Source organism: Ostrinia furnacalis, unplaced genomic scaffold, assembly GCF_004193835.3.
Source record: "Ostrinia furnacalis isolate ACB-3 unplaced genomic scaffold, ASM419383v2 OfSCF5129, whole genome shotgun sequence".
In the NCBI taxonomy this organism is placed as follows: Eukaryota; Metazoa; Arthropoda; class Insecta; order Lepidoptera; family Crambidae; genus Ostrinia; species Ostrinia furnacalis.
The window spans coordinates 500,933-524,992 of NW_021135368.1; the positions used below are offsets into that span (position 1 = coordinate 500,933).

The window sequence follows — 24,060 nt, forward strand, 5'->3', positions numbered from 1 at the left end:
ATATACAGGTAGATTTCTAATTGCTTGAAATAATATTTATGTAATTCCAATGTGTACTTGGACAGGCTTGTTCTAGAGTTTTAATTAAGTTTAGGCTGAAGACTATTATAGAACTAATTGGTGAAAGCGATAAAACAATTTAGCGGTGCCTTTTTAAATTGTAATTTTAACAGTTTGATGGCAATTAGTTTAAAAGTATTGACATGCAATTAGATACTTCGTTATCCGTACGCACGCTGATGGGTTATTTATTTGTTTTTTTTTGTGATTCGAAAGTAGACTTGTGTGTGCTACTAAAACGATGATAAATAATTATGCTGTTTCTTCATTGTTAATTACTTTACACCTCGATACGATGAATAAATGGGTCGAATCATACTTTTTATCAGAGCACCAATTAACTAGAACTTCGTAAAGAGATAGATTAGAACAGTAGTAAATACTGTACAAATAGGTAATTCACTCGTCTCTAATCAATAAATATAAAATGGGTTGTCAAAACGCGATTTCCCCTCATAGATTTTAGAAAGCGATAGGAACTTACAGTATCATTTTACAGTTAATTGAGAACTAAATGGGTTATCCAAGGTAAATAACAGTGAATCGAGGCAACTATTAATTTATATATCTAAGAAACTAACCAACTATATTCGTGTTTCAGTTCAAAGACATGGGCAAGATGCCGTCGCTATACCGCACGGGGCTAGGGCTCGGCTACCCGTACTCGTCCAGCCTGCTGCATCCCGCGGCGCCCTATGTGCCGCCCGCGCCGCTGTCCAGCTACGCGCCTAAGGTACGACTTGACTGGATATCACCTTTAACTATCCACAATACAGGGTGGAAACGATAAGTGATCTCACTCGATTATTTCTAAACTAATCTATATATATAAAAATGAAACCCGTTTCGCGTTGTCACGGCATCACGTGTGAACGGCTGAACCGATTTCGATAATTCTTTTTTTTAAATGTTTGTGGAAGTCCAAGGATGGTTCTTACGGAAAAAAAGATTAAGAAAATCTCTACGCTAAGGCGGTACGAAGTTCGCCGGATCAGCTAGTACAAGATATAAAAAAACTAGTTACTGATCCTGAAAGTGCTTCATTAGCTCTATCAAACGATGTCAATAATAGGTTACAGAATAAACTGGCTCTATATGAAAATTCAATGTTTGCAGCTTCCATACATTTGGTACAGCCACATAATATTAAAAACTACAGAAGATATCGTAAAACTGGTTACTGATCCTCACTTGACTGATTACTGAGATCACTTATCATTTCCACCCTGTACAATTACACTAATAAAAACAAAACTACAATTATACTACTTGAGGTAAAGTCAACGTCAAATAGTTCGCGACACCCAAAGTAGCCAAAAAGTTCGCAATAATTTGTTACAATTGGAATAAGGTTGTATTGTCAACTTTTTGGCAACTTTGGGTGTTACGAACTATTTGACACTGCCTGTGCCTTCCTAACTGAGGCCCGGTTCCCACCAATGTGGACAGGAGGGGAGATCTGTTTCAACCACTAATCAGACTTCGTTAATTCCACTAAACCTCTCCTCTAAGCTTTGGTTCGGAAATCTAACGTTAATAAAAATCTTATACCAACAATAATGTAATCCAACCAGGTGCCACGAATTAATAAGTAATTTACAATAACTATACTACAACACGATTCAAACTCGTGATAATGTGGTGTGGAACTCTATTCAACAGCTTACAGATTTAAGCTTGGATTAGATTGTTCTATTCGTGCCAGCTTGTTGTATTTATCATCTCGTCTTTTTCTCTCTTTCTCTTCATGTAAAATTTGTTAAAATTAGGGGGTTCCTTCGCCTTCGCCTAAATTTATGAGCATAGAGCGCGTTGAAGGACTTCTAACTGATATCTATCCTGTTATGTCTGATTAGTAGATATAGCAATGTAGACTTAGAATTCATTGTCCCATCATTTTATGACAATATTTAGTTCTAATACTATATTTTTGTGAGTCAGCTAAATTGAATTCAGGTATTCTTGCATGAGGTCTTATAATTTCTAATACAATATCGCNATATTTTAAAAAATAATGCAACTTCCTGCAATTTTACTTAGTTGACTTCAATATTAATGGTTATAGCTAATTCATTCTGTGTAAAAAAATCTTGCTCTCTCATGTTACTTTAACTTAGACTGTCTAGCTTTTAGCTTATAATACCTATGTTTTATGTTGCACTTTCATTAACCCTGCAACGCATCATGTTAACAGCCCGTAGTGTCAGCAGCAAGCGACTCCGCCACTAAACCACCACCACGCCCCGCTACCGCGGTAGGTTTCCTCTTCAGCATTAAGTCCGTAATGCATGCCCATTATTGAATTATTAATATTTTGTTAAACTATTAAACGGATCGATCGAATTTAAATCATAGCAGTCGCGAGACGAGACAAACGATAACAACAAACATTTCGTCACCACAGAAAACCGGAAAATGGAACGCCATGCACGTCAGGATCGCGTGGGAGATCTACAACCACCAGCAGAAGGAGAAGTCGGGGACGAGCACCGCGCCCGGCGCCGCCGCCGACAAGGAGAAGCTGCGCGCCTTCCCCGCGCCCGCGCCGCCGCCGCCCGCCTACCGCTCGCCCTACGACCTGCCGCCCGCGCCCTACCTGCACCACCCGCACCTCGGCGTGCGCTACGACGAGCGCGCCGGGCTCGTGGGCGCGCCGCCCGCGCCCGACCGCCTGCGCGTCTCCGGCGTGTCGCCCTTCGGCCGCTACGCGCCCGCCTTCCCCGCCGCGCCCGCCTTCCCGCTGCCCTACGGCCGCGACCTGGCGCTGTCCTCCTCGCTGCACGCCGTGCACCACCCGCCGCTGCCGCTGCACGACGCCTGGCGCCCGCGCGCGCCCGTCTCCGCCGCCGCCGCCGCCGAGGCGCGCCGCGAGCACGAGGAGCGCGAGCGCGCGCGCCGCGAGCGGGACGAGCGCGAGCGCCGGGACCGCGACGAGCGCGAGCGCCGCAAGGCCCGCGAGCGGGAGCGCGACCTGGAGCGCGCGCGCACGCGCTCGCCGCTGCGCAACGGCGCGCCCGAGCCCGAGCGCAAGGACGAGCGCAAGGAGCCGCCACGGCCGCCGCCCGCGCTGCCGGCGTACGCGCCGCCGCCGTGGGACCCGTACCGGCCGTTCGACCCGCTGCAGCACATGCGCTTCGCGCCGCTGGTGGAGGCGGCCATCCGCGCGGAGGAGGACCGCGCCAAGATGCTGAGCGCGTACGCGCACCACCAGCAGCTGAAGGCGGGCCCGCTGCTGCACCGCGGGCTGCACGCGGGGCTGCCGCTGGCGCACGGCGCGCTGTCGCACGCGCCGCTGGCGCCGCCGCTGGCGCCGCTGGCCCCGCTGGCGCCGCTGGACCTGCTCAAGAAGGAGGAGCCGCGATGATAGCGCCCGCCGCGAGCGCCGTCTCCGTCTGTACATAGAGTAGTGTAAACGACGTCGCGAGTGAGAGTACGACTAAAGTAATGTATATCGTTTCGCATTATCGGTTTAGAGAATTATTTATTGTAAGTCGCTCGCCGCACGACGCTCGCTAGTCTGCCCGGGCGCGGCATGTGCAATATCGGCGAGGACTGGGCGCGTCGCCGCCGGCCTGTACACTACTGCTTGTTTATTTACTTGAAAATATCTATCGAGTTGTTATTGTGACCATTATTAGTTAATTATACATCAAATTGCTGATTATGTGAAGGATAGGATTATCAGAATCGCTATCGATATAATTATACATATTTATATATACTTATAAATAAATGTAAATATTAGTATGTAAATTAGTGTTATAATATAGAATTGGTTTATTTAACGTCAATACAAAAGAAAAATCCCATAAATTATTATTGTATCGGGAGTTATAATTTACACTTCCGTTAAAAATCTCATAATGGTTTTTCGATTGTACCAGTGGAGTTTTATTTATTTATTTATACTCCTTAAATAGTGAAAGTGATCAGTTAAACTAAAAGAATACAATCTGTTATAAATAGTGGTTGATATTTCATTTTAATGCATTTAAAGTATGTGATATTATTGTAACATGAAATACATTTTGTCTGACTTCAAAGTAGTGTCTGTTGTCAAGTATTATAGATCTAATTATTACGACAGTATGTTGAAATTTTAATAAAAAATATCCGTATATTAGCTACATTTATTTTAAAATGTGAGCAATAAAAATCTAAAATTAACTAAGTTTGGCTATTGATTTAAAAAGTTGTTATTTACTCTTATGTGCCATTAAATTCCTATTGAAACCGTTGAGTCAGACAAAATTGAATTAGAATCAGTTGTAATAAGGCACATCAAGATGATTGTCATTTAAATCTCGAAAAGGATGTCAGAAAATTGTATCATAGTTTACAAAATCATTCTGTATACTAAAAGGTAATGAAAGCTTGGTGCGATTCAGAAAATACCATTAAAACTTTTGATTTTTATACCAATAAGATTTTTTTTCACATCCATTCCCTTCGTTAGTTACGTTTATCTTAGGGGTTGCATCGTGAGAACGTTTTAGCGCCCACCAGTTGGCGCCAACACGGTAATCCGTGGCGCCAATGTAGAGTAGGGTCAATTTCATTTGCTAGTGGCGCCAACTGGTGAGCGCTAAAATGATCTCTGAAGCAGTAGGAAGAAAATTGAATTTGCACTCTCCAGGATGGCACCACTGTACACACACGACCACACGTTAACTATCCATTTCCGTTTTTGCTCTCGCTCTCATCAAAAGGTGATTCTTTGCAATAGAACGAGATGACATGACAGTTAACACTGTTGCCGATGGACGATGGTACAGTAGGGTCATGTCAATCGCCAGTGGTACAGTCAGCGTCAAATAGTTCGTGACACCCAGTGGCCAAAAAGTTGACAACACTAGTTCACAACCTTAGGCCCCGGCATAACACGGACCGCTTGAAGCAGTCAGGGTCGACAGCTTCAAGCTGCGACTGCAGTGCACAGTGAACTGCTGAGTTCTATAGACGCACATACACGAACCGCTCGAGCAGTTGCAACTGATTCGGGCGGTCGACAGCACGGTGAATTTTCATCGTGCGGTCAAGCAGTCTCCAGCCATACACTGACTGCTCGAGCTGTCGACAGCTCTCGCGCAGTTACCTCCGCCCACTTTCTTCATTCCACGGCGCGCGCGCTTGTGATTTGTTGAGCAGTTATCACTGGCAGCTTTAAGCTGTTAACTCTTGACTGCAAGAGCGGTCCGTGTATGTTGATCACTGACTAACTGCTCGAGCTGTCCGTGTATTGCCGGCCTAAGAATGTTCAAAACTCCTGGAAAACTTTCCAAGACTCCCAAATGACTGGACAATTAGGAGTAGTGTTTGGGGGTTCACCACAATAGATACACTCGCGAGCAAAACTATGGAATCACTTACATGAAGTTGTTTCCACGCGATCTTGTGTACTAACGAATTTGTAAGTAACAAAAAAAGTGGCACCATTTTAAAGATTAAACTTTTACCTTTAAATTGATATCAAATTCATTTAAATCACACCGGTATTTAAAAAGATATCCCGGCTGATGTGAAGAAGTAAGGAAAATGATATGTATCAACTGTTTTATACGTCGCGAGTTGCGGCCTACTTACCCCCTACAAAAACACGAGTTTTCGGATTTTTGCTTTCACACGTTGATCCATACACATCTCCGCTTTTTTGACACTTTACCTGGGATTCTACACCTTCAGAAGCAGCACAAATCGTTGCACTATTGCAAGAAGGGCTCAGCCAGCGGGCTGTCGCACGTCAGCTCCACATAAGCCAGTCCTGGGTTTCGAAAGTTTTAAGACGCTTTCGGGAGACTGGTGGCTTTATCCCGAGACCAAGTTCTGAACAGCGCCGGTGCATATCGCAGAGGGATGACCGTTTTTTCATGTCAACCTCTCTATGAAATCATCATTTGAGTGGTATCGACGTCCAGCAAGAGCTCAGAAATGTTCGTAGGATAGCTGTTAGCGTGTGGACAGCTCGTCTAAGATATAAGCTATAGAATTTGACTCCAAAAAGGCCTGCCACAGGCTCGAAACTGACGGCAGGTCACCGACGAGCACGCTTTCAATTAACTCGCACTTATTTTGATGGGTAGGCGAGTAATGGAGGCGAGTTTTGTTCTCCGATGAATGCAGACTGTGTTTGCAGTGCAGCAGTTGAAGAGGTCGGGTCTATAGGCAGCCTGGGGAGCGATTTGTGCAGTGCTGGTTCGCTGAAACAGTGGCTTATGGGGGTGGCTTGCTCGACTTCCCATCGAGATGTGTACGAGCAAATTGAAAGTTTGCTTATCGGTGACCTACCGTCAGTTTCGAGCCTGTGGCAGGCCTGTTTGGAGTCAAATTCTATTGCTTATATCTTAGACGAGCTGTCCACACGCTAACAGCTATCCTACGAACATTTCTGAGCTCTTGCTAGACGTCGATACCAGTTAAATGACGATTTCATAGAGAGGTTGACATGAAAAAACGGTCATCCTTCTGCGATGTGCACTGGCACTGTTCAGAACTTGGTCTCGGGATAAAGCCACTAGTCTCCTGAAAGCGTCTTAAAACTTTCGAAACCCAGGACTGGCTTATGTGGAGCTGACATGCGACAGCCCGCTGGCTGAGCCCTTCTTGCATAGTGCAAGGATTTGTGCTGCTTCTGAAGGTGTAGAATCCCAGCTAAAGTGTCAAAAGAAGCTGAGATGTGTATGGATCAACGTGTGAAAGCAAAAATCTGAAAACACGTGCTTTTATAGGGGGTAAATGGGCCGCAACTCGCGACGTATCAAACAGTTGATACATGTCTTTTTCCTTACTTCTTCACATCAGCCGCGATATCTTTTTAAATAGAGGTGTGATTTAAATGAATTTGGTATCAATTTAAAGGTAAAAGTTTATTCTTTAAAATGGTGCCACTTTTTTTGTTACTAACAAATTCGTTAGTACACAAGATCGCGTGGAAACAACTTCATGTAAGTGATTCCATAGTTTTGCTCGCGAGTGTAGTTTGAAATAGGTAGTCTGGATATACAAAGGCGCATTATCTCCTAAAGACGTTATGCATCCTTATAAAGAATTTAGAAAAAACTCAGATTTGGTCGAAAGAACAAAAAATGGCTATTACAGCCAAACTGGAGTTTATTAATTAATTGTTCCAAGCTCATCACAACTTTTCTAAACATGTGCTTATCTTAGTATCAAGTGACGTAAGGAATCTTATGGTCCCCTCATACTATGAGTGTCATGTGGTGCATAAATTGTTGCCTACTATTATAGCATAAGTAAAAGCTATTTTAGACATAAAATAAAACAGTAGTGATGCTTAAATTACATTATATTTCTATTGCTTTAGGGATATTGAGACATTACTAATATAAATAATGAAAGAAGAGCTACTCATTTTACTTGATTTATTTCCATTTGAATTATTACTTCCTGTACCAGATTTGTATAGTCTTCATTCTTTTGACCTTTTTCTGTAGTTGGAGAACACCATAAAGCAAAGCTTCAGCTGTTGGTGGACAGCCTGGTACATAAATATCAACTGGTACGATTCGATCACAACCCCTGAAACAAATGTACAGAAATTATATTTCGAGTAGCAAAGCAGTAGTCAAAGAATAATAAGTCTTATTTTCAATATCCAGGATATGTTTTTTTGAAGCCAAGGCTGTGGACATAACAACATGGTACTTTTCTATCAAACTTAGTTTATTTTTTTTTATTTGAGAAACTGATCAGAATCTTGTCTAATGGGTTGGGTAAAAGGAAGAAAGTGGCTTACCTTACAACTGAATAAGAGTAATGATAGTAACCACCACCATTTGCACAGCTACCCATAGATATAACCCATCGTGGATCAGGCATTTGGTCATATACTTTTCTGAGAGCAGGAGCCATTTTGTTGGTAAGTGTGCCAGCAACAATCATTACATCTGATTGACGGGGAGATGCACGGAAAACTACACCATATCTGTAAAAAATGTATACTTTGTATTTCAGTCTTCATCACATGTTGCTTTATTCGCATTGGGGTTTGGGTGTGTGAAATAATAGCAGTACTCATATTTTTCACACACAATACTGGCTACATATCAAATATGGACCTTTACATAATAAATAATTAGTTGGAGCCTCTATTTGTAGTACTCAAAATCAATAATATCACAATAATAGTATCACAGTCCTAGTGTTTTTCTTGCAATGCCTATAAAATTAAGGTTCTAGCCAGCGTTGCCAGACGTCCCGATTTTGGCGGGACGTCCCGATTTTCAGAGAGAGACACTTACTTCACCAAACTATTGTTTGAAACGCCATATTATTCTAACCCTTTCGGACCGCTCCAATACAATTGTGCGGGTTACAAAATCGAGATTATCTCATTAGTTTTACATCGGAAGTGGATGGGCTGAGTATCGTACGATTGTGCGGGATGCGTCCTATCACCTCACGTGCAAATTTTGTCCGAAGCGCAGTTGGTGAGCAGGTTACAACCTGAGCCCCGATTACGGTAACTTTTAACGTCAACAATCCAGACACGCTTCTCGATTCTGCGATACGATTGGTCAAAACAGCTGACGTACGCTGTTGAACGACTGAACGACCAATCGTATCGCAGAATCGAGAAGCGTGTCTGGATTGTTGACGTTAAAAGTTACCGTAATCGGGGCTCAGTACAGTTCATGACTGATTGCGCTCCCCGACTTGGCGAAAGAAAGTACCTACTATGGTTTTATTTTGTAATTGTAGTAATATACAAGTTATTGATTAGACAAATAGTTAAAAATAGCATCTTTTTGTGATAACAGTAACTACTTGTAAGCAAAGGCTTTGGCGTAACGGCCTAACGAACTTTACTGACACAATTGTATCGACGTGGGCCCTACAATACCTTATGCGTATTTGAAGTTTCTCATAATTATTAATTTTTCATGGTTTCCGCACCATGTTTCCGATCTTAAACGACGCTACTATCGCAGAGATGCTCAATGCATCTGGGGATGAGAGCGATGACAACGACAAAAGCTAGTTTCGGCTACTTCAGATAAACTACTCCTCTTCTTCTGATGAAGGCTCAGACAATCATGACGATACATACCTCTGAGTATGCAAGCGGCATAGCAGACAAGCTCTTCAATTGTCAACATCTTCCAGGAGATGCTGTTCATGTTCCAGGAGATATTAAAACTCCATAGTAATATTTCGAGCCCTATATTTACTGTTGAGCTCATGGAACAGATGTTTTTGCCCACAAATCAATATTAAATGGCAAATACTGGTATACAAATCAAATCTGTTTATTTCTTACTGGTTATAAATACGTTTTTCGGAATACATGCCATTGATAAAATTTCCAAAACCCTTACAATATTGACCCTCACAATTGTACGTGGGAAGTGAAGGGCCCAGTTTGATACAATTGTTGGTATATGAATTTTCCAAGATGGCGGCGGAAAATCTGGAAAATTATACCATATTCGTAATCTGCGGCCCTAAATTACCTAAAATTCACGTTCAAAATTACAAATTTCTTTCTAGTTTAAGCGCGGGTCCGAAAGGGCTAAAGAATAAAACATTTTTAATTTTATTCTTTTTTTATTCTAGACGAATTTAATGATAGAGTAAATCTGATTTAAAATATTATTTTTTTGTTAAATATATAGCAAAAGTAGCCATAGAAAAAGTTTCTATGGCTACTTTTGCTATATATTGTCACGTAAACGTAATTTTAAGTCAAATAAAAAGATAAATATTTGAAAACCTTTGATTGTATACGTTTTTTTACTATGTCCCGCTTCTGACGGAAGAGTCCCGCTATTTTCACTCAAAAAGTATCAAAGTCCCGACTTGGCGAAAAAAAAAACTGACAACGCTGGTTCTAGCACTAGTTGTGTTTACTTTAGAACTTAGATTTAAGTGTTTGTACTTACTACCCACCTGTCCATGTCGTAACGTGGAGCAGCAAAGTGCATCATCTCTACGGCACAACAAGCAAGCCCAAAGGTCATAGGCCACATAGAACCTTTTCTTCCCCAATTCAGTAAATCATCAAGACGCGCAACAGCATATTCAGCCATATTTGTGGCATCTTGAAAAGGAGAGTACAAGCGCTTTTCGTTGGGCTTTGGTGCAGGCAAATGTGTTTGCCTCACTTGATCTAATACCGGGGCAAATGCTCCTTTCTTTAACACCGAGAGCGCAGTGCTAGGAACCGCAGCTCCTAAGGTTTTGATTGCCAACATTTTAACCTGCAAGAAAATTTAAGTCAATAATAACAACTGCGTATGTTTTAATAAAATTATTTACCAGGTATTCACAAAACACAATTTAGAAGAGACACTTACAAACTTACACTTGCATTTAAGGGGAAGAAAATGATTAAAATACACTTAAAACTTACGGCAAAACGTATTTGTAAAATTTACGTAATTGTGAGGACATTTACGAAGATATTTTTTTATTTGACACATACAATACAAACTACAGTAAATTATTTTAATAAACAACCAGTGAACTATTACAATACGTTTATGAATAATTAAATTGATTTATTAAAGCTTTGAAAATAATTAAAATTACCTTGCAATATGCCAAAGTTTATCAGATCCTACAAAATTTTACTATCGTCACAAACAGTCACAAAAGCATGTCTACAATCTGTGCACAAAAAGGAAAGGCCCTATTGACCTTCTTAAAAGATTTCATACAAGATCGACACATTCTGGCAAAATTTTCATGCCAACTACCTATCTAAAGCGTGCTCGGTAAATACACGATTTGGAAAAGAAACATGACTGCAATAAAGGAAGCTTTTTAGAATATCTCGAGTAAAAAAACATACGGCCATGCTCTTTTCCCAAATCGTGTGTATGTGCCAAGCACGTTTATTTTATAGGTATGCCCGGCCCATGGTATTTAATGAATGACTGACATCTGCATTCTGCTGTCCTGTCAAGCAAGAGATGTCATTTTTGACAATAATCAGCTGTGGTGAAGTGTGGTGTTGTTGTTGCACAGCAGGTTGTTTGTTTGTTGGTTTCTGTGCCTCGTCCTCAGCCCGTGCTTTGTGCGTCAACCACGATTTGCGTTCAAACAACTCAAATAATAGCTAACAAAACAATAAAAAAAACACGACAATCGTATTTCCATAAGACTGATATGTCCAATTTGAAAAAGGTAAGTAGGTACATACATTTAATAAAATGACCTCTTGTTTGTGTATTAAGTACAAAATATTCTGTGATTAAAACTCAATGTAGCAGATAGGAGTGTTGTTAATCTGATATGCACTTGCTTCCTTAAAACATTTTCATTTACAGGAACGAAAGTGGTTCAAGCCTACATTTGATTTCGATGAAAATGAGCCACCTCAGCGTAAGAAACCTCGCAAAGAAACTTCAAAATCATCCCAATCACCTTCGAAAAATGTGGTAAGACATAAGTTTGCTGAATCATTGTAATCAATAAGTTGCACTGCAGACAGTTTACTTCACAGATATGGATTATCCATATCTGGTTTACTTACATCACTTGACCCTTGTAGTACAAGTTAATTCTTCTACTTGCAGTAGAATTTTTGAAATATGGCGTTACATATACATTTTAAAATTTAATAAATTCGTTTTATTTTGCTGCAGAACACTTTCATTTCAACTACTAACAACAATACCAACTTATTGCAAGTGAACCACAAAGATTGGATGAAAAACTTTGATCCAGTATTACCTGAAGATTTGGCTGTTCACAATAAAAAAGTACAAGAAGTCGAAGAGTGGCTAAGAGCTGCTTGTGCCCATAATAACAGTGATGTGTTACTTCTAACTGGTCCTGTGGGTTGTGGGAAAACAATAACTGTCCATACTATAGCAAAGAAAAATAATATTAAAGTAACAGAATGGATAACTCCTCTTGATATTGATATACCTTCAGACAATGGTTTGTGATAATATTAATAATGATAAACAACATTTAAATTATCAACTACCTAAACACTACTCTGATGTATTTATTTTTCAGGAGAATTTGAATACAGAGAGAAGCAGTCCACAAAGTTTCTAGACTTCATTATTAATGCTGCCAATTTTACGTCTCTATTAGATAATAATCAGAATAAGCTAGTTTTGGTAGAGGACTTTCCAAACACATTTTTAAGAACTCCTACAGAATTCTCAGATGTACTCCTGTAAGTCATATAAGAAATTTTATTTACAGAATTATTTAAAATTTGTTTGGATGCTGCTTCTGTAAGTAGTAAGTTTTTCTCATCTCATAATCATGAAATTATTTTCTTTCAGGCAATATAAACACAGAGCGAAGTCACCTCTAGTGCTGATATGTTCTGAATCCCATACAGATGGCAAAAATACTTCAATCAGTTTATTTACACCAAGTCTTAAAGAACAATTTCAAATCAATCATATATCGTAAGTATACAAGTTAACATACTAATTTATGACTTAAAATTGATCAACATCTTTCCACTTTAACTTAATATTTATATTTTAGGTTCAACAGTGTCTCGGTGACAGGATTAAGGTCAGCTCTTAAAAGAGTGTCAGAAATAATAAGCAAAAAGTACACTTCAGTTTACAATGTACCAACAGCAGACATGATTGAGTGTGTAGTCAACTCTTCAGCTGGAGATGTCAGATCTGCAGTTTTAAATTTACATTTTGCATCTCTAAAAGGTAATGAAAATTAATAAAACAGAATTAAATATATTATAATAAATAAATATCCTTGGACATTTTACACTGCGCCGCTAGCCCCAAACTAAGCAAAGCTTGTACTATGGGTACTAGACAACGGATATAAACATACTTAAATACTTTTTTTTTGTGAATACATACATATTATACATAGAAAACACCCAGACCCGTCACAGAAATTAAAATTCATCATTTCAATTTCTGCTCGGCCGGGAATCGAACCCGGGACCTCTCGGCATAGTAGTCCGTTCTGAACCACTACACCAAACGGCCGACGAAATATAGAATGCCTACTCTTTCAATCTCCATTGGGTTTTAGTCCAGTCATTTAAGCTTAAATTAGGTAAGAATCTCGGAATTAGAGATACCCAGCTGTAAGTCTGTAAATACTTGTATATTGACACCCTAAAAGTTGTCTCAAAACCTACATATGGTAGGGTGTAAGCAACTATTAAATTTTAAGGTCAAAGGTCACAAAAATCGGTTTTTTGCGCTTTTTTTGGAAATATCTCATTTCCTATGGGTTTTTTGCTATTTGTATTTATTATCAATATTGTAGAATACTAAATTCTCTACAAATTTTGTTTAAAAACTTTTTTTATACGGTGAACCGTTTTCGAGATAGAGGGCGGAGAGCGCGCGGTCACTGCATCACTTCAGGTCAACTTAAGCGGTTTAGGTTTTTCATACAAAAGGATTTTCCNGTTCATATGTACAGTGAAGTAAACTAATTAATGAATTAATTTTATTTTACAGGAAGTAGTTGTAAGTTAGAAACTAGCATGATTATTGAGAAGGAAAGTAAAAGTAAAGCACCTAAGAAGAAAAAAACAGCTTCCAGTAAATTTATGTCCTTGGGCAAAGACCAAACAGTAAGCATTTTACATGGTGTTGGAAGAGTGTTAAATCCTAAAGGTAACAAGAAAAATATCTCATGTATGAAGTATTTTTCAATACCAATTTTCCAAATGTCTAATCATTTACCTTTTATTTCAGTTGTTGTAGATAACGGTAAACAACGGCTGTCTCATTCACCGTGCGACGTTGTTGAGCAGTTCTTGAGCAATCCAATTTCGTTTGTTAATTTCCTAGAAGAAAACTACCTACCGCACTTTTCCAGCGCAGATCAGGTGGAAAAAGCTGCATCTATTCTCAGTGATTCTGACTACATGCTTGCTGAGTGGAGGGTATAGTATTTTTTTTTTTCTTGAATTTTGTAGAATTCGATAAAAGTAGAAATTATATTCTAACTATATCATTGTTGTTTATCAAAATCCGTCCAGTAGTTTTGTGTAAAGTTAAGTACATAATTATGTTCTCAAACAATAAATGTAAACAACCAGTTGAGTGTATTGCTTGTGGGTTGTTTGTGTATGCTTCACTACATCATTTCTTCAGTCTCATTCTTTATGCAGTGGACTCCAGGCGACACTTTGGTATTCTTTGATCGGTCTACTCCACTTTGATCACCCATGGATGAATGAATTCTTATCTATGGGTGATCAAAGGACACCAAGTGTCGCTTGGAATCCACTTTAATCACCTGGGTGATCAAAGTGGGATAAACCTTCAATATCACTTTTGTTTGTTTACAGGAAAAGATGTGTCAAGAATATGGCTTATACACAGCAGTAGCTGGGCTAATGTTGGCCAACAAAAATCCAGTGTCTGCTTGGAATCCAGTCAGAGGACCAAAGAATATGAAAATTCAGTATCCGTAAGTCATATCTTTCAAAGAATTCTGTTTGATTGGCATATTTAATTGGAAATTAACATGTATATTTGTATGATTTTCAGAACACATCAAGAATTTCCTTCATTAGATCAAAACTTTCTTCATAAAGGAAAAGTGTTGGTTACAGACTATCAAACATACTGTAAGATTATTGGTGATAAAACATAATTTTGTTAAGCATTTTCTATTGTTATTATTTATAGTGTAAAATGTTTTTGAAATAGATTCTTCAAAGTAACTACATGTGTTTTTATGCTTATTAGAATAACTTAAATATGAATATTAATTATAATAATAAAGGGGACAGGATTTTGTGATCTGGGATTGAAATAAAAAGATAAAGTTATCATTACAATTATTTATTAACAAAGTCAGTGTCCATAAGACTACAAATGGAATCGTGTGACGTTTACAAAGCACTTCACTGTTCGGTCTATCGCCGGACTCGCGTCCGCGTCACTCCGCACCACTCAGTTCCCGTTTTGCAAGCTTTTATAACAAGAAACATCTCGTTAGATCACGGTATTCAACATCTCTTTAGATCACGGTATTCGGGTTAGGCTAGATGACAAAATTTCAATTTTCTGTCTGTGTGACAGATAATTTAAAAATTTTAGACACGTATTTTTAATTTTGGTTTTCATAATTAATAATAACAGTGCTACATCGAGTTGAAATGGCGCGTTACGTCACGCCTATGTAGATTTTTTACTTAGAAGTGACGTCACGCGACATTTCAACTCAATATAAAATTCTGTAATAATTATTCGATTATGAAAAAAATAAAAAATACGTGTCCAATATTTTTTTATTATCTGTCCGACGGACTAAATAGAATTTCGATTTCATTGCGCAGTCATCATCCTCTACAAAAGTATACTCACCTGGCCAAAGCGCTAAGTACTAAGTTTAGGAAACGGGGGTCGGTCATACTTACCTCCCGTGGTTTCCGGAACGTGTAACGTGTATGTGTGTGAGCGTGAGTGCGTGAGGTGTAGTGTGTAGCGTGTGCGGCGGGGGCTGGAACGTGTAACGTGTATGTGTGTGTGCGTGAGTGCGTGAGGTGTAGTGTAGCGTGTGCGGCGGGGCTTAGCGGGAAGAGGAGGAGGAGGACCTGGACCTGCGGCGGCGCGGCGCGGCGCGCGGGGAGCGCGAGCGCGAGCGGCGGCGGCGCGGCGGCGAGCGGCGGCGCGGCGGCGGGCTGCGCCGCCGGTACCTGCACAACAAAAAAATAATAATATCCTTGGACATTTTTACACTGCGCCGCTAGCCCCAAACTAAGCAAAGCTTGTACTATGGGTACTAGAAAATGGATATAAACAATTAAACATACATCAATACTTTTTGTTTGTAAATACAGACATATTATATATAGAAAACACCCAGACCCGTCACAGAAATTAAAATTCATCATTTCAATTTCTGCCCGACCGGGAATCAGTTCAGCAGGACGTCCAATGGCTGAGATGNGAACACATTAGCACCATCCTTGAGGCGTAGCGTAGTGTGTTTACATCAAACGCATTCGATATCGACTGCGTTAATAAATATATGAGGGCTTATTGAAAGTTTACATCAAACGTCGTCACTAGCAAGCGCGTAAAAAATATAATGAAGATTTTAGTTCTTGAAAGTTTCCGCTAGGGGCGCTGCATAATCCGTCTATAGTTCCAAAATACTGAACTGTCCTATCCATGACATTGACAGTGGGGCGCCACCGTCAATACCGGAGTTTCCGCTAGGGGCGCTACATAATCCGTCTATAGTTCCAAAATACTGAACTGTCCTATCCATGACATTGACAGCGGGGCGCCACCGTCAATACCGGATCGCTGGTTCCGATTTTTGCCATGTTGAAAACCATATAGTTGAACGATGGTAGCGCCCCCCTGTCATTGAGTTTGGTGGGACAGTTCAACGTGGGTCATCTATATTTTAATTGTCACTTTTTTACGCAGTAGATAACACGAATGCGTTTGACGTAATTACACACTATGCCCCCTTGTCTATTGATAATACGGCTGGGCCCATCTTGAAGAATTCGAGTCTAAAATTAAATTCGTAAATAGTAAGACACAATATCTTGTGCAGACCCAAGCCTAGGCGTAGTGCACGTCGATCCATTGGGATTTTTTGTCCTTTACCTTTATTCCCTATCATCTGCAAAAATCCTATCCAGAACACACTAAATGGTAACACAAGAACTAAAATGTGTGACAGCAAAAACAAAATAAATAAAATTGCAATTTGGTAACGCAAAATCCGACGCGTAGGCGCATAGCCTAGACTACTGGGGGAATCATTCACATTATAGACATTTTTTATTTAAAACGTACTAAAAAATATTTAAAACATGTCACGGGCGTCAGTCAAGCCGTTTATGCAATACCCCTAGTATTGCTTATACGCCCTTATGGCTTGACGCCCGCGATGTATGTTAAGAAGATAGGCTTTTTCAATTAGCACGAACTTAAAAGCCTATTTATGAAACTTAAAGCAGTTTATTTACCGTGGCGGCGAGTGGCGACGAGGCGGCGCGTGTCGCGGCGGCGGCGGGCGCGGCGACGGCCGGCGCGGCCGCGACGGCACCAGCACGGGCGCCGCCGTGATCTCCTGCCCGTCGATTTGACCTGGCGATAATCAAACATCTATATATACAGTGTGAGTCACGTTAAAGTGTACATATGAAAATAGATGAAACTAGACCTATTTTTATCGACAAAAAAGAGGTCAAAAAAATTTTGAGATTTTTTTTAAATATTTTATAGAATTTTTTTTCTTCAAATTACTTATTGTAAAGAAAACGTAATAACTTTTAAACTAAGCGGCATATCCTGATAAAATAAAAACAGTAATAATGCTAAATAACAGGCGATCCTAAAAAAATACATAAAATACACAAAAAAGGCCAACAAATAATAAAAAATGATACTTTTTGAAAAAAATCTGCTTTTAAATTCGTGTTTTTTTGATTATTTGATAAATTTCTCCAAAAAATGCCCCTATAACCGGTGGTTTTTATTATGTTGTATTATTTTCTATCGTATTACCTTTGTAAAACCAAAAATCGCATGTCTCTATCCCTATCACAACATTTGCTATGATCGTTTGAACAAAGGCCTGCCACAACATTATTCTCCGCTACAGGTAGAGACAATTTTAATTTTAACTAAAATGCTTATTTTACTTCAAAATCTTTTGTTTTTATTTGAAATCTAACTTGTCTTTATCAAAATTACAAATCTAGAGCCATTTTCAGTTTCGTTGTTAATGAAGCATTGAATGGCGCACCCGGAGAGGCTTAGTTCAAACGATCATTGCAAACGTTGTGATAGGGATAGAGACATGCGATTTTTGGTTTCACGAAGGTAATACGATAGAAAATAATACAACGTAATAAAAACCACCGGTTATAGGGGCATTTTTTGGAGAAATTTATCAAATAATAAAAAAAACACGAATTTATAAGCAGATTTTTTTCAAAAAGTATCATTTTTTAATATTTGTTGGCCTTTTTTGTGTATTTTATGTATTTTTTTAGGATCGCCTGTTATTTAGCATTATTACTGTTTTTATTTTATCAGGATTATATTATTATACCGCTTAGTTTAAAAGTTATTACGTTTTCTTTACAATAAGTAATTTGAAGAAAAAAAATTCTATAAAAAAATTCAAAATTTTTTTGACCTCTTTTTTGTCGATAAAAATAGGTCTAGTTTCATCTATTTTCATATGTACACTTTAACGTGACTCACACTGTATAAAAGAAAGTCGTGTTAGTTACACCACATATAACTCAAGAACGGCTGAACCGATTTAGCTGAAAATTGTCAGGGAGGAATTTAGAGCCAGGAGAAGGACATAGGATACTTTATATCCCGTTCGAAATTAAAAAAAAGTCTGCTTATTTATTGCCATTAAGGCGTAAAGCTAGTATTAAATAAAGCTTTTTACAACAGATACCAGCGAAACTTCTTAAAAATAGTTGCAGTTTCACACTTCCACATTCCACATCCGAAAGAAATGTTACAAAACAAAATGTCCTGGAAAGGCAACTTAGCAATAGTTGTCAATACCAAGAATGTAATGTTGGGTTATGATGTGTAAAAAGCAAAAACCCTGCACATCTTAAAGGAGAGTTTTGAGTGGGACTAAAAAAATGCTTTTTTAACCAGACATTATTATGCTGAGATTCCAGACAACAATGTGAAAGTCATTGTCTCATGCCTCATTAGGATGACCTAATCAGTACTTAGGCGTACAAAGGTTAAAATAAATATTATTATACTGCAGTTATTGTCTACATACCTCCATCCATGTGCTTCATGGCATTTTCTGCTTCATCCGGATTAGTGAACTCCACATATGCATGTCCACGTCCATTATGTGGATGCAGTCTGTCCATAGGGAACTCCACAGTTTTCACTGTGCCGTAAGTTGAGAATATTTCATGTATATGGTCTCTTGTTACATTTAGCGTCAAACGACCAATGTGTATACGTGTAGGGCGTGGTGGCGGTGAGCGTTCACGTTTCTTTCTGCCCGGAGACCTGGAAAGTTATTTTTATAAGATTAGATGGGTTGAATAAATTCAAAAGCATATACATTTGAAATGGTTAATAACTGCGTATCTGTTAAATCATGTTGTCTTGGAACAATATTTAATTAAAGATAAATAGAAACTGCAACCAATTTGACAACACAGATAAAGACAACCATAGCATGAGGGAAAAGACACTTATTGAATAAATAATTATTAAATTGATTCAATTAAGCTGTCATAATTACCTTTCATGTTTGTCCTTGCTCTTGGCATCATTAGATGGTGCTGATATTTTCTTTTTGTCATTCAATGGTGAGCGATCCCTTAGCTTTTCCCTGTCCTTGTCAGGTTCCCCGCGGCGATCCTTGAGTGGACTTTTGTGTGGAGATAGCCTAAAAATTTATAAACATAGGAGCTTACATATTATCAGAGTTCTAATGTTGACACATACAAAATTATATTATTACACAGAAAAGATTAATTTTATACTTAGTTCGAGTCAAGATAAATTAAGAGCTTAAAAATCTGTGATTTATATTTTATAAATTAGACATTTTACAATTGACTGAAACAACACCTAATTTGGTAATAATATAGTTTAATCCCCACAGGGACCAGTCGGGTTGGGGAATTTATTTATTTATTGGTTAAATAACTGAAACATAAAAATATAGTATGAAACACTTGAATGGTACGTACTTCTTCTTCAACCTGGAGCGATCGTTGTTGCTGCTGCTGGAACTCGATGAGCTGGACGACGACGACGAGCGCGACGAGCTGCCTGAGCTGCTTGATGACGAGCGCGACGAAGACCGCGAGGAACTACTCTCCGATGAGCTGTGATTGATACAATAAAGAACATAGCATGATAATTAATCGATGAAATGGTGAGATTTCCGATACACCCCAAAACTATTACGCCTAGTGTCATGACGGGCACATAGTTCAATAGTGGTGATCGAATATGATTTAGGCGAAACTGTAAAAATATTTGAAAGAAATAATTTTTTTACATAAATTTGTGTACAATTCTTCTTGATAATATAATGTGAAAGTGTATGACTCATGAATAAATCGTTTGTGAAGTTTATTGTTTACACATTACTAAATCATAGAATTAACAATAGGATATAATTAAAAATAAAAAAAAACATAAAACCCATAATAATATAGAGTTAAAACAGAAATCGCTATTGTTGGACTATTAGTGAAGTAAGGGATAAACAAATCAATATGATAATACCACGGTACAGGATAGTAGCAGCTCGACGGTAATGGCTGTACGCGGTATAACCTATACGTGGTGTTTTAGACTTGATTTCATAATAAAACTTAGATAATTACCTGCCACTGGTATCGCTACTACTTGATCCCGAGTCTCCTTTCTTCTTTTTTGCCTCCTTTGGCTTCTTTTTATCCTTATCCGATGTCGCAGTAGGCGACTTATTCCGAGCCCTGGAATAAGATAATTTAACAATTATTGTAACTTCACAACACGGAAATAACACCATTTTTATATTGAACACGACATTTACATTTTAAACTCTTTTCTTGTAACAAATACGTATTAAATTATATCTTTTAATACAATACAAGTCTTGCGGCGTCCTTTTTCGCGAGCGAGCGAGCATTATAAAACCATAGACAAATCCTTAGCTCGTTACGTCATTTTTGACAGCAACACAGTACTACCAACACACCGAAAAAAAAATAGGGTTGTGCCGTTGAGTGAGCAGTGCCCACTTAATCACACTAAATTGCAATCGTAATATAATCGTATCATTTTCTTATTTTAAACATGGTTTAGTAAAAAGTGAATGTTTTTCAGTGATAACTCCGAAGACTCATGAATCTAGACTTATAAAAATGTGTAAGATAAAAAGATCTATATTACAAATTTCGAAACGATATTTGCGTGTTGAACTTTTATTGCATTTAATTCAAGTTCGGCAAATATACAGGGTGGAAACGATAAGTGATCTCACTCGATTATTTCTAAACTATACAAGATATCAAAAAACTAGTTACTAATCCTGAAAGTGCTTCATGAGCTCTATTCAACGGTACTAATAATAGGTTACATAATAAACTGGATCTATCCGAAAATTCAATGTTTCCAGTTTCCATACATTTGGTAAATTCACATTATTTTAAAAACTACACATGATATCGTAAAACTGATTACTGATTCTTAAAGTGCTTCACAAGCTCTATCCAATGGTATCAATAATAGGTTACAGAATAAACTGGATCTACCAGAATTATTTTAATGTTTCCTAAATTTCAATGTTTCCTTCTTCCATACATTTAGCCTACTACTACCACAGTCATGACACTCATCTCTTGACAATATTATAGCAAGTAAAAAGCCTAAAAACCAATGTTTTCCAAGAATAATTTTAAATAAGAATACAATTTACGAGTTTATTTTAAGAGCTTATTATTCAATAAAAAAAAATACACTTCTAATATTGTGTGTCTGGCATAATTTTAGTATGGAGGCTGGAAACATTGAATTTTCAGATAGATCCAGTTTATTCTGTAACCTATTATTGGTAACATTTGAAAGAGCTTATGAAGCACTTTCAGGATCAGTAACCAGTTTTTCAATATCTTGTATAGTTTAGAAATAATTGAATGAGATCACTTAACGTTTCCACCCTGTATACCAACTTTGTGGCATTAAAGTACTTAACTACAATAAATATGATGCTTAAATTGTGTAAGCACTTACGAACGCAAATTACCAGAAGTTATTTGTTTAATTTGCTTCAGACTTGCAGCCTAATACAAAAATAGGAGAACTACTTAGAAGTTACAATATTGTATTTTTATTTACCTATTTATTATGTATAAACGCAAACCGTGAAAGACAAGAAACTATGCAAGAAACCCTAGAAACTTTACAAGAAACAAATACTTAATTTTTGTTTTACAACCTTTTTAGTCTTCATAGATTTAAAAACCTTCCACACTACTTGTTTTTTCGCGCGCTTTATAGCTATAGCCAACATTATAAAAAATAGCCCGCGTTTTATTCGTGTTGCTGAAAAGTCGCCAATGTATAGAAAATGAGTAATTTTTTATTTACCTAGTAGGTATAACAATCTGTGATGAACAATAAACATTATTGAATTGATATTATTGCGATGGAAAAAAAAACTTTCTCCAATGTGTCCATAACACACAGGGAATGTGTAGTAAGTGTAATTTGATTCTGTTCATAATAGTAAAATAGAATAATTATAATTAATTGTGCCTACACATTATGTGTAACACTACACATACCTAACAAAGGTTCGTTGAAATACGTATAAATCAACAGAGTTGTGTATTGGCCTAATGAATGATATCCCTTCTTTACATACCTACTTAGTTGGTTATCTAGGTGTGACCAGATTAATATTCATATACGAGTAGAATACTAGTATATGAATACTTACGTACTAACTAATTTGTATTTCCCAAATAACAGGTCATGAGTCAAATCTGTTGGTGTGGCTGGTGTGGCGCCGCGGGCACGGGTATACTTAGCTGTCTAATCAGCCTCCCTTCAAATGTTTATGCAACAAATACTTAAAGTTGTACAATTTTAGAAGCCTTGCACGAAGCAGGTGCAAGAAGCTAACCGGCTAGGTAAATATTTATGTAAATAATGTAAAACACTAAAGTAAGATAAATACTTAATATATTTTTTAAGAAAGCTTGAATATTCATGATAATTTAAGTTCTTTGTAAGTAGGTACGAGCGACTCCAATTATTTGGTTGGTAGAGAAGTATGTAATTTTCAGAACTGACGGCCGATGGGGCAACAAGGTTCTGGAATGGAGGCCGCGTACCGGAAAACGCAGCGTGGTACGTCCACCTACAAGGTGGACCGACGACATCGTAAAGGTAGCAGGGAAGCGCTGGACACAGACCGCTACCAATCGATCAACATGGAAAGCATTGGGGGAGGCCTATGTTCAGCAGTGGCTGAAATGATGATGATGATGATGAATATTGAGGACACTTGCAATCCTCTTAAGTAGGTACATAGGTACGGACATAATATAGTTTTGACGCTGGTTTTTATATTCTTGGGCATTTATAGTATGCGCCATTTAGTCCCAAACTAAGCAAAGCTTTTATTATGGGTACTATGTACTTTCATTTATAAACCACCCAGAACAATACAAATATCTAGATATCATGCACACAAATGTTTTATTATGGGAAAATCGAACTCGCGACCTCTATAGAATGGTTCCCTAGTCAGGTGCGCGAACCGCTACGCGAAAAGGCCGTTGATTTATAACTTACCAGCCTTCTGTATCTTGATCCATTGTTGCAATTACTATGTTGGGTTTGTAACCAACATAGTAATTAACATAACTATCTCAATTAACGTTAACAATCTTCTAATGTTAAAAGTCAAAGCGTGATACAATTTAAAAGTTTTTAACCAAAACAAAGATCTTTAAGTTTATCCTTCTACAGGATGTCCTGACGTTATTAGCACATGCTAATAATAACATTAATTTTGAATGGCGTCTAAAGTACTTCATAAACCTAGGTACCTACTATTAACTATTTGAGGAAAGTTGATTGAAACAACATACAATGCTCGTTAATAGGGTACAATCACCGTAAATGTGCAACCTGTATCACCACTTACTCGCAAGCACAAGAATTACTGGCAAGAACAGAAAATCACTCGTCACAGGCAGCGGTTGAGTGGCCGAAATGATATCCATAAGCACCATGCTGCGCGACACAGCCGCCGCATTACCACCACTGGGCCGCGCTTGTCGCTTTACGACGGCCCTCCCGGCCCTCACCGACCTTTTCGCTTCCTATAAACTGAAATAACTACGTCACACACCACTCAACTCCAAGAATTACCCAGTCAACTTCGTCCTTGCTTAGGCATTACGTTTTAAGGACAAAGTGTTAAACAATAAACTGGTTACATTGACGCCCGTCACTAATAGAACTCTCTAAAGAGGGATAAAAGGAAAGCTTTGTTACATTTTCAAATACCTACATACTATACTTTCTTTTC

General features: G+C 38.4%; 4 protein-coding genes across 14 annotated transcripts in view; 2 read left to right on the plus strand and 2 right to left on the minus strand.

Moving 5' to 3' along the window:
- The window catches only part of tay (tay bridge kinase), a 61,066-nt gene extending 56,588 nt beyond the window's left edge, over positions 1 to 4,478 (plus strand). For 8 of the 9 annotated variants that reach the window (XM_028315475.1, XM_028315479.1, XM_028315471.1 and 5 more), the window contains 3 exons: positions 662 to 793; positions 2,255 to 2,314; positions 2,465 to 4,478. In XM_028315475.1, the coding sequence (XP_028171276.1) occupies positions 662 to 793; positions 2,255 to 2,314; positions 2,465 to 3,424 (1,152 nt within the window). In that variant the 3' untranslated portion in view covers positions 3,425 to 4,478. The remainder of the gene's footprint in view (positions 1 to 661; positions 794 to 2,254; positions 2,315 to 2,464) is intronic. The other variant, XM_028315476.1, reaches the window with a different exon arrangement.
- Positions 4,479 to 7,345: 2,867 nt separating this feature from the next.
- Positions 7,346 to 10,717, minus strand: LOC114360702 (NADH-quinone oxidoreductase subunit B 2). Of its 3 annotated transcripts, none has more exons than XM_028315484.1 (4): positions 10,374 to 10,483; positions 9,967 to 10,277; positions 7,814 to 8,002; positions 7,346 to 7,596 (listed from the first exon to the last, which is right to left on the minus strand). In XM_028315484.1, exons 2-4 carry the CDS (start codon positions 10,269 to 10,271, stop codon positions 7,458 to 7,460), a joined length of 633 nt encoding a protein of 210 aa, XP_028171285.1. In that variant the 5' UTR covers positions 10,272 to 10,277; positions 10,374 to 10,483; the 3' UTR covers positions 7,346 to 7,457. The 3 variants fall into 3 exon arrangements, with proteins under 3 accessions (XP_028171285.1, XP_028171286.1, XP_028171287.1); XM_028315485.1 differs by lacking the exon at positions 10,374 to 10,483 and adding an exon at positions 10,609 to 10,717 and having other exon boundaries at positions 7,382 to 7,596; XM_028315486.1 differs by having other exon boundaries at positions 7,382 to 7,596; positions 10,430 to 10,506.
- A 272-nt stretch (positions 10,718 to 10,989) lies between these two features.
- On the plus strand, positions 10,990 to 14,683 carry Rad17 (Rad17 checkpoint clamp loader component). Its single transcript, XM_028315483.1, has 10 exons — positions 10,990 to 11,205; positions 11,349 to 11,459; positions 11,667 to 11,964; positions 12,046 to 12,211; positions 12,324 to 12,452; positions 12,535 to 12,716; positions 13,494 to 13,652; positions 13,734 to 13,924; positions 14,333 to 14,454; positions 14,535 to 14,683. Exons 1-10 carry the CDS (start codon positions 11,188 to 11,190, stop codon positions 14,638 to 14,640), a joined length of 1,482 nt encoding a protein of 493 aa, XP_028171284.1. The 5' UTR covers positions 10,990 to 11,187; the 3' UTR covers positions 14,641 to 14,683.
- A 573-nt stretch (positions 14,684 to 15,256) lies between these two features.
- On the minus strand, positions 15,257 to 20,662 carry LOC114360703 (RNA-binding protein with serine-rich domain 1-A). Its single transcript, XM_028315487.1, has 7 exons — positions 20,551 to 20,662; positions 20,360 to 20,470; positions 19,715 to 19,852; positions 19,261 to 19,407; positions 18,781 to 19,022; positions 16,982 to 17,102; positions 15,257 to 15,688 (listed from the first exon to the last, which is right to left on the minus strand). Coding segments are annotated over exons 1-7 (888 nt in total). The 5' UTR covers positions 20,553 to 20,662; the 3' UTR covers positions 15,257 to 15,561.
- Positions 20,663 to 24,060: the final 3,398 nt, after the last annotated feature.

Coding starts and splice junctions, on each gene's coding strand:
- LOC114360703 (XM_028315487.1), bottom strand. Junction 19,408..19,714: donor CGCTCCAGGTTGAAGAAGAA/GTACGTACCATT, acceptor ATAAATTTTTAG/GCTATCTCCACACAAAAGTC. Junction 17,103..18,780: donor CATGAAGCACATGGATGGAG/GTATGTAGACAA, acceptor GATTATCGCCAG/GTCAAATCGACGGGCAGGAG.
- LOC114360702 (XM_028315484.1), bottom strand. CDS start 10,271: ATGTTGGCAATCAAAACCTTAGGAGCTGCGGTTCCTAGCACTGCGCTC. Junction 8,003..9,966: donor CCACGTTACGACATGGACAG/GTGGGTAGTAAG, acceptor CATTTTTTACAG/ATATGGTGTAGTTTTCCGTG. Junction 7,597..7,813: donor TACTCTTATTCAGTTGTAAG/GTAAGCCACTTT, acceptor CATTTGTTTCAG/GGGTTGTGATCGAATCGTAC.
- Rad17 (XM_028315483.1), top strand. Junction 12,453..12,534: donor TTTCAAATCAATCATATATC/GTAAGTATACAA, acceptor TTTATATTTTAG/GTTCAACAGTGTCTCGGTGA. Junction 14,455..14,534: donor AATATGAAAATTCAGTATCC/GTAAGTCATATC, acceptor TATGATTTTCAG/AACACATCAAGAATTTCCTT.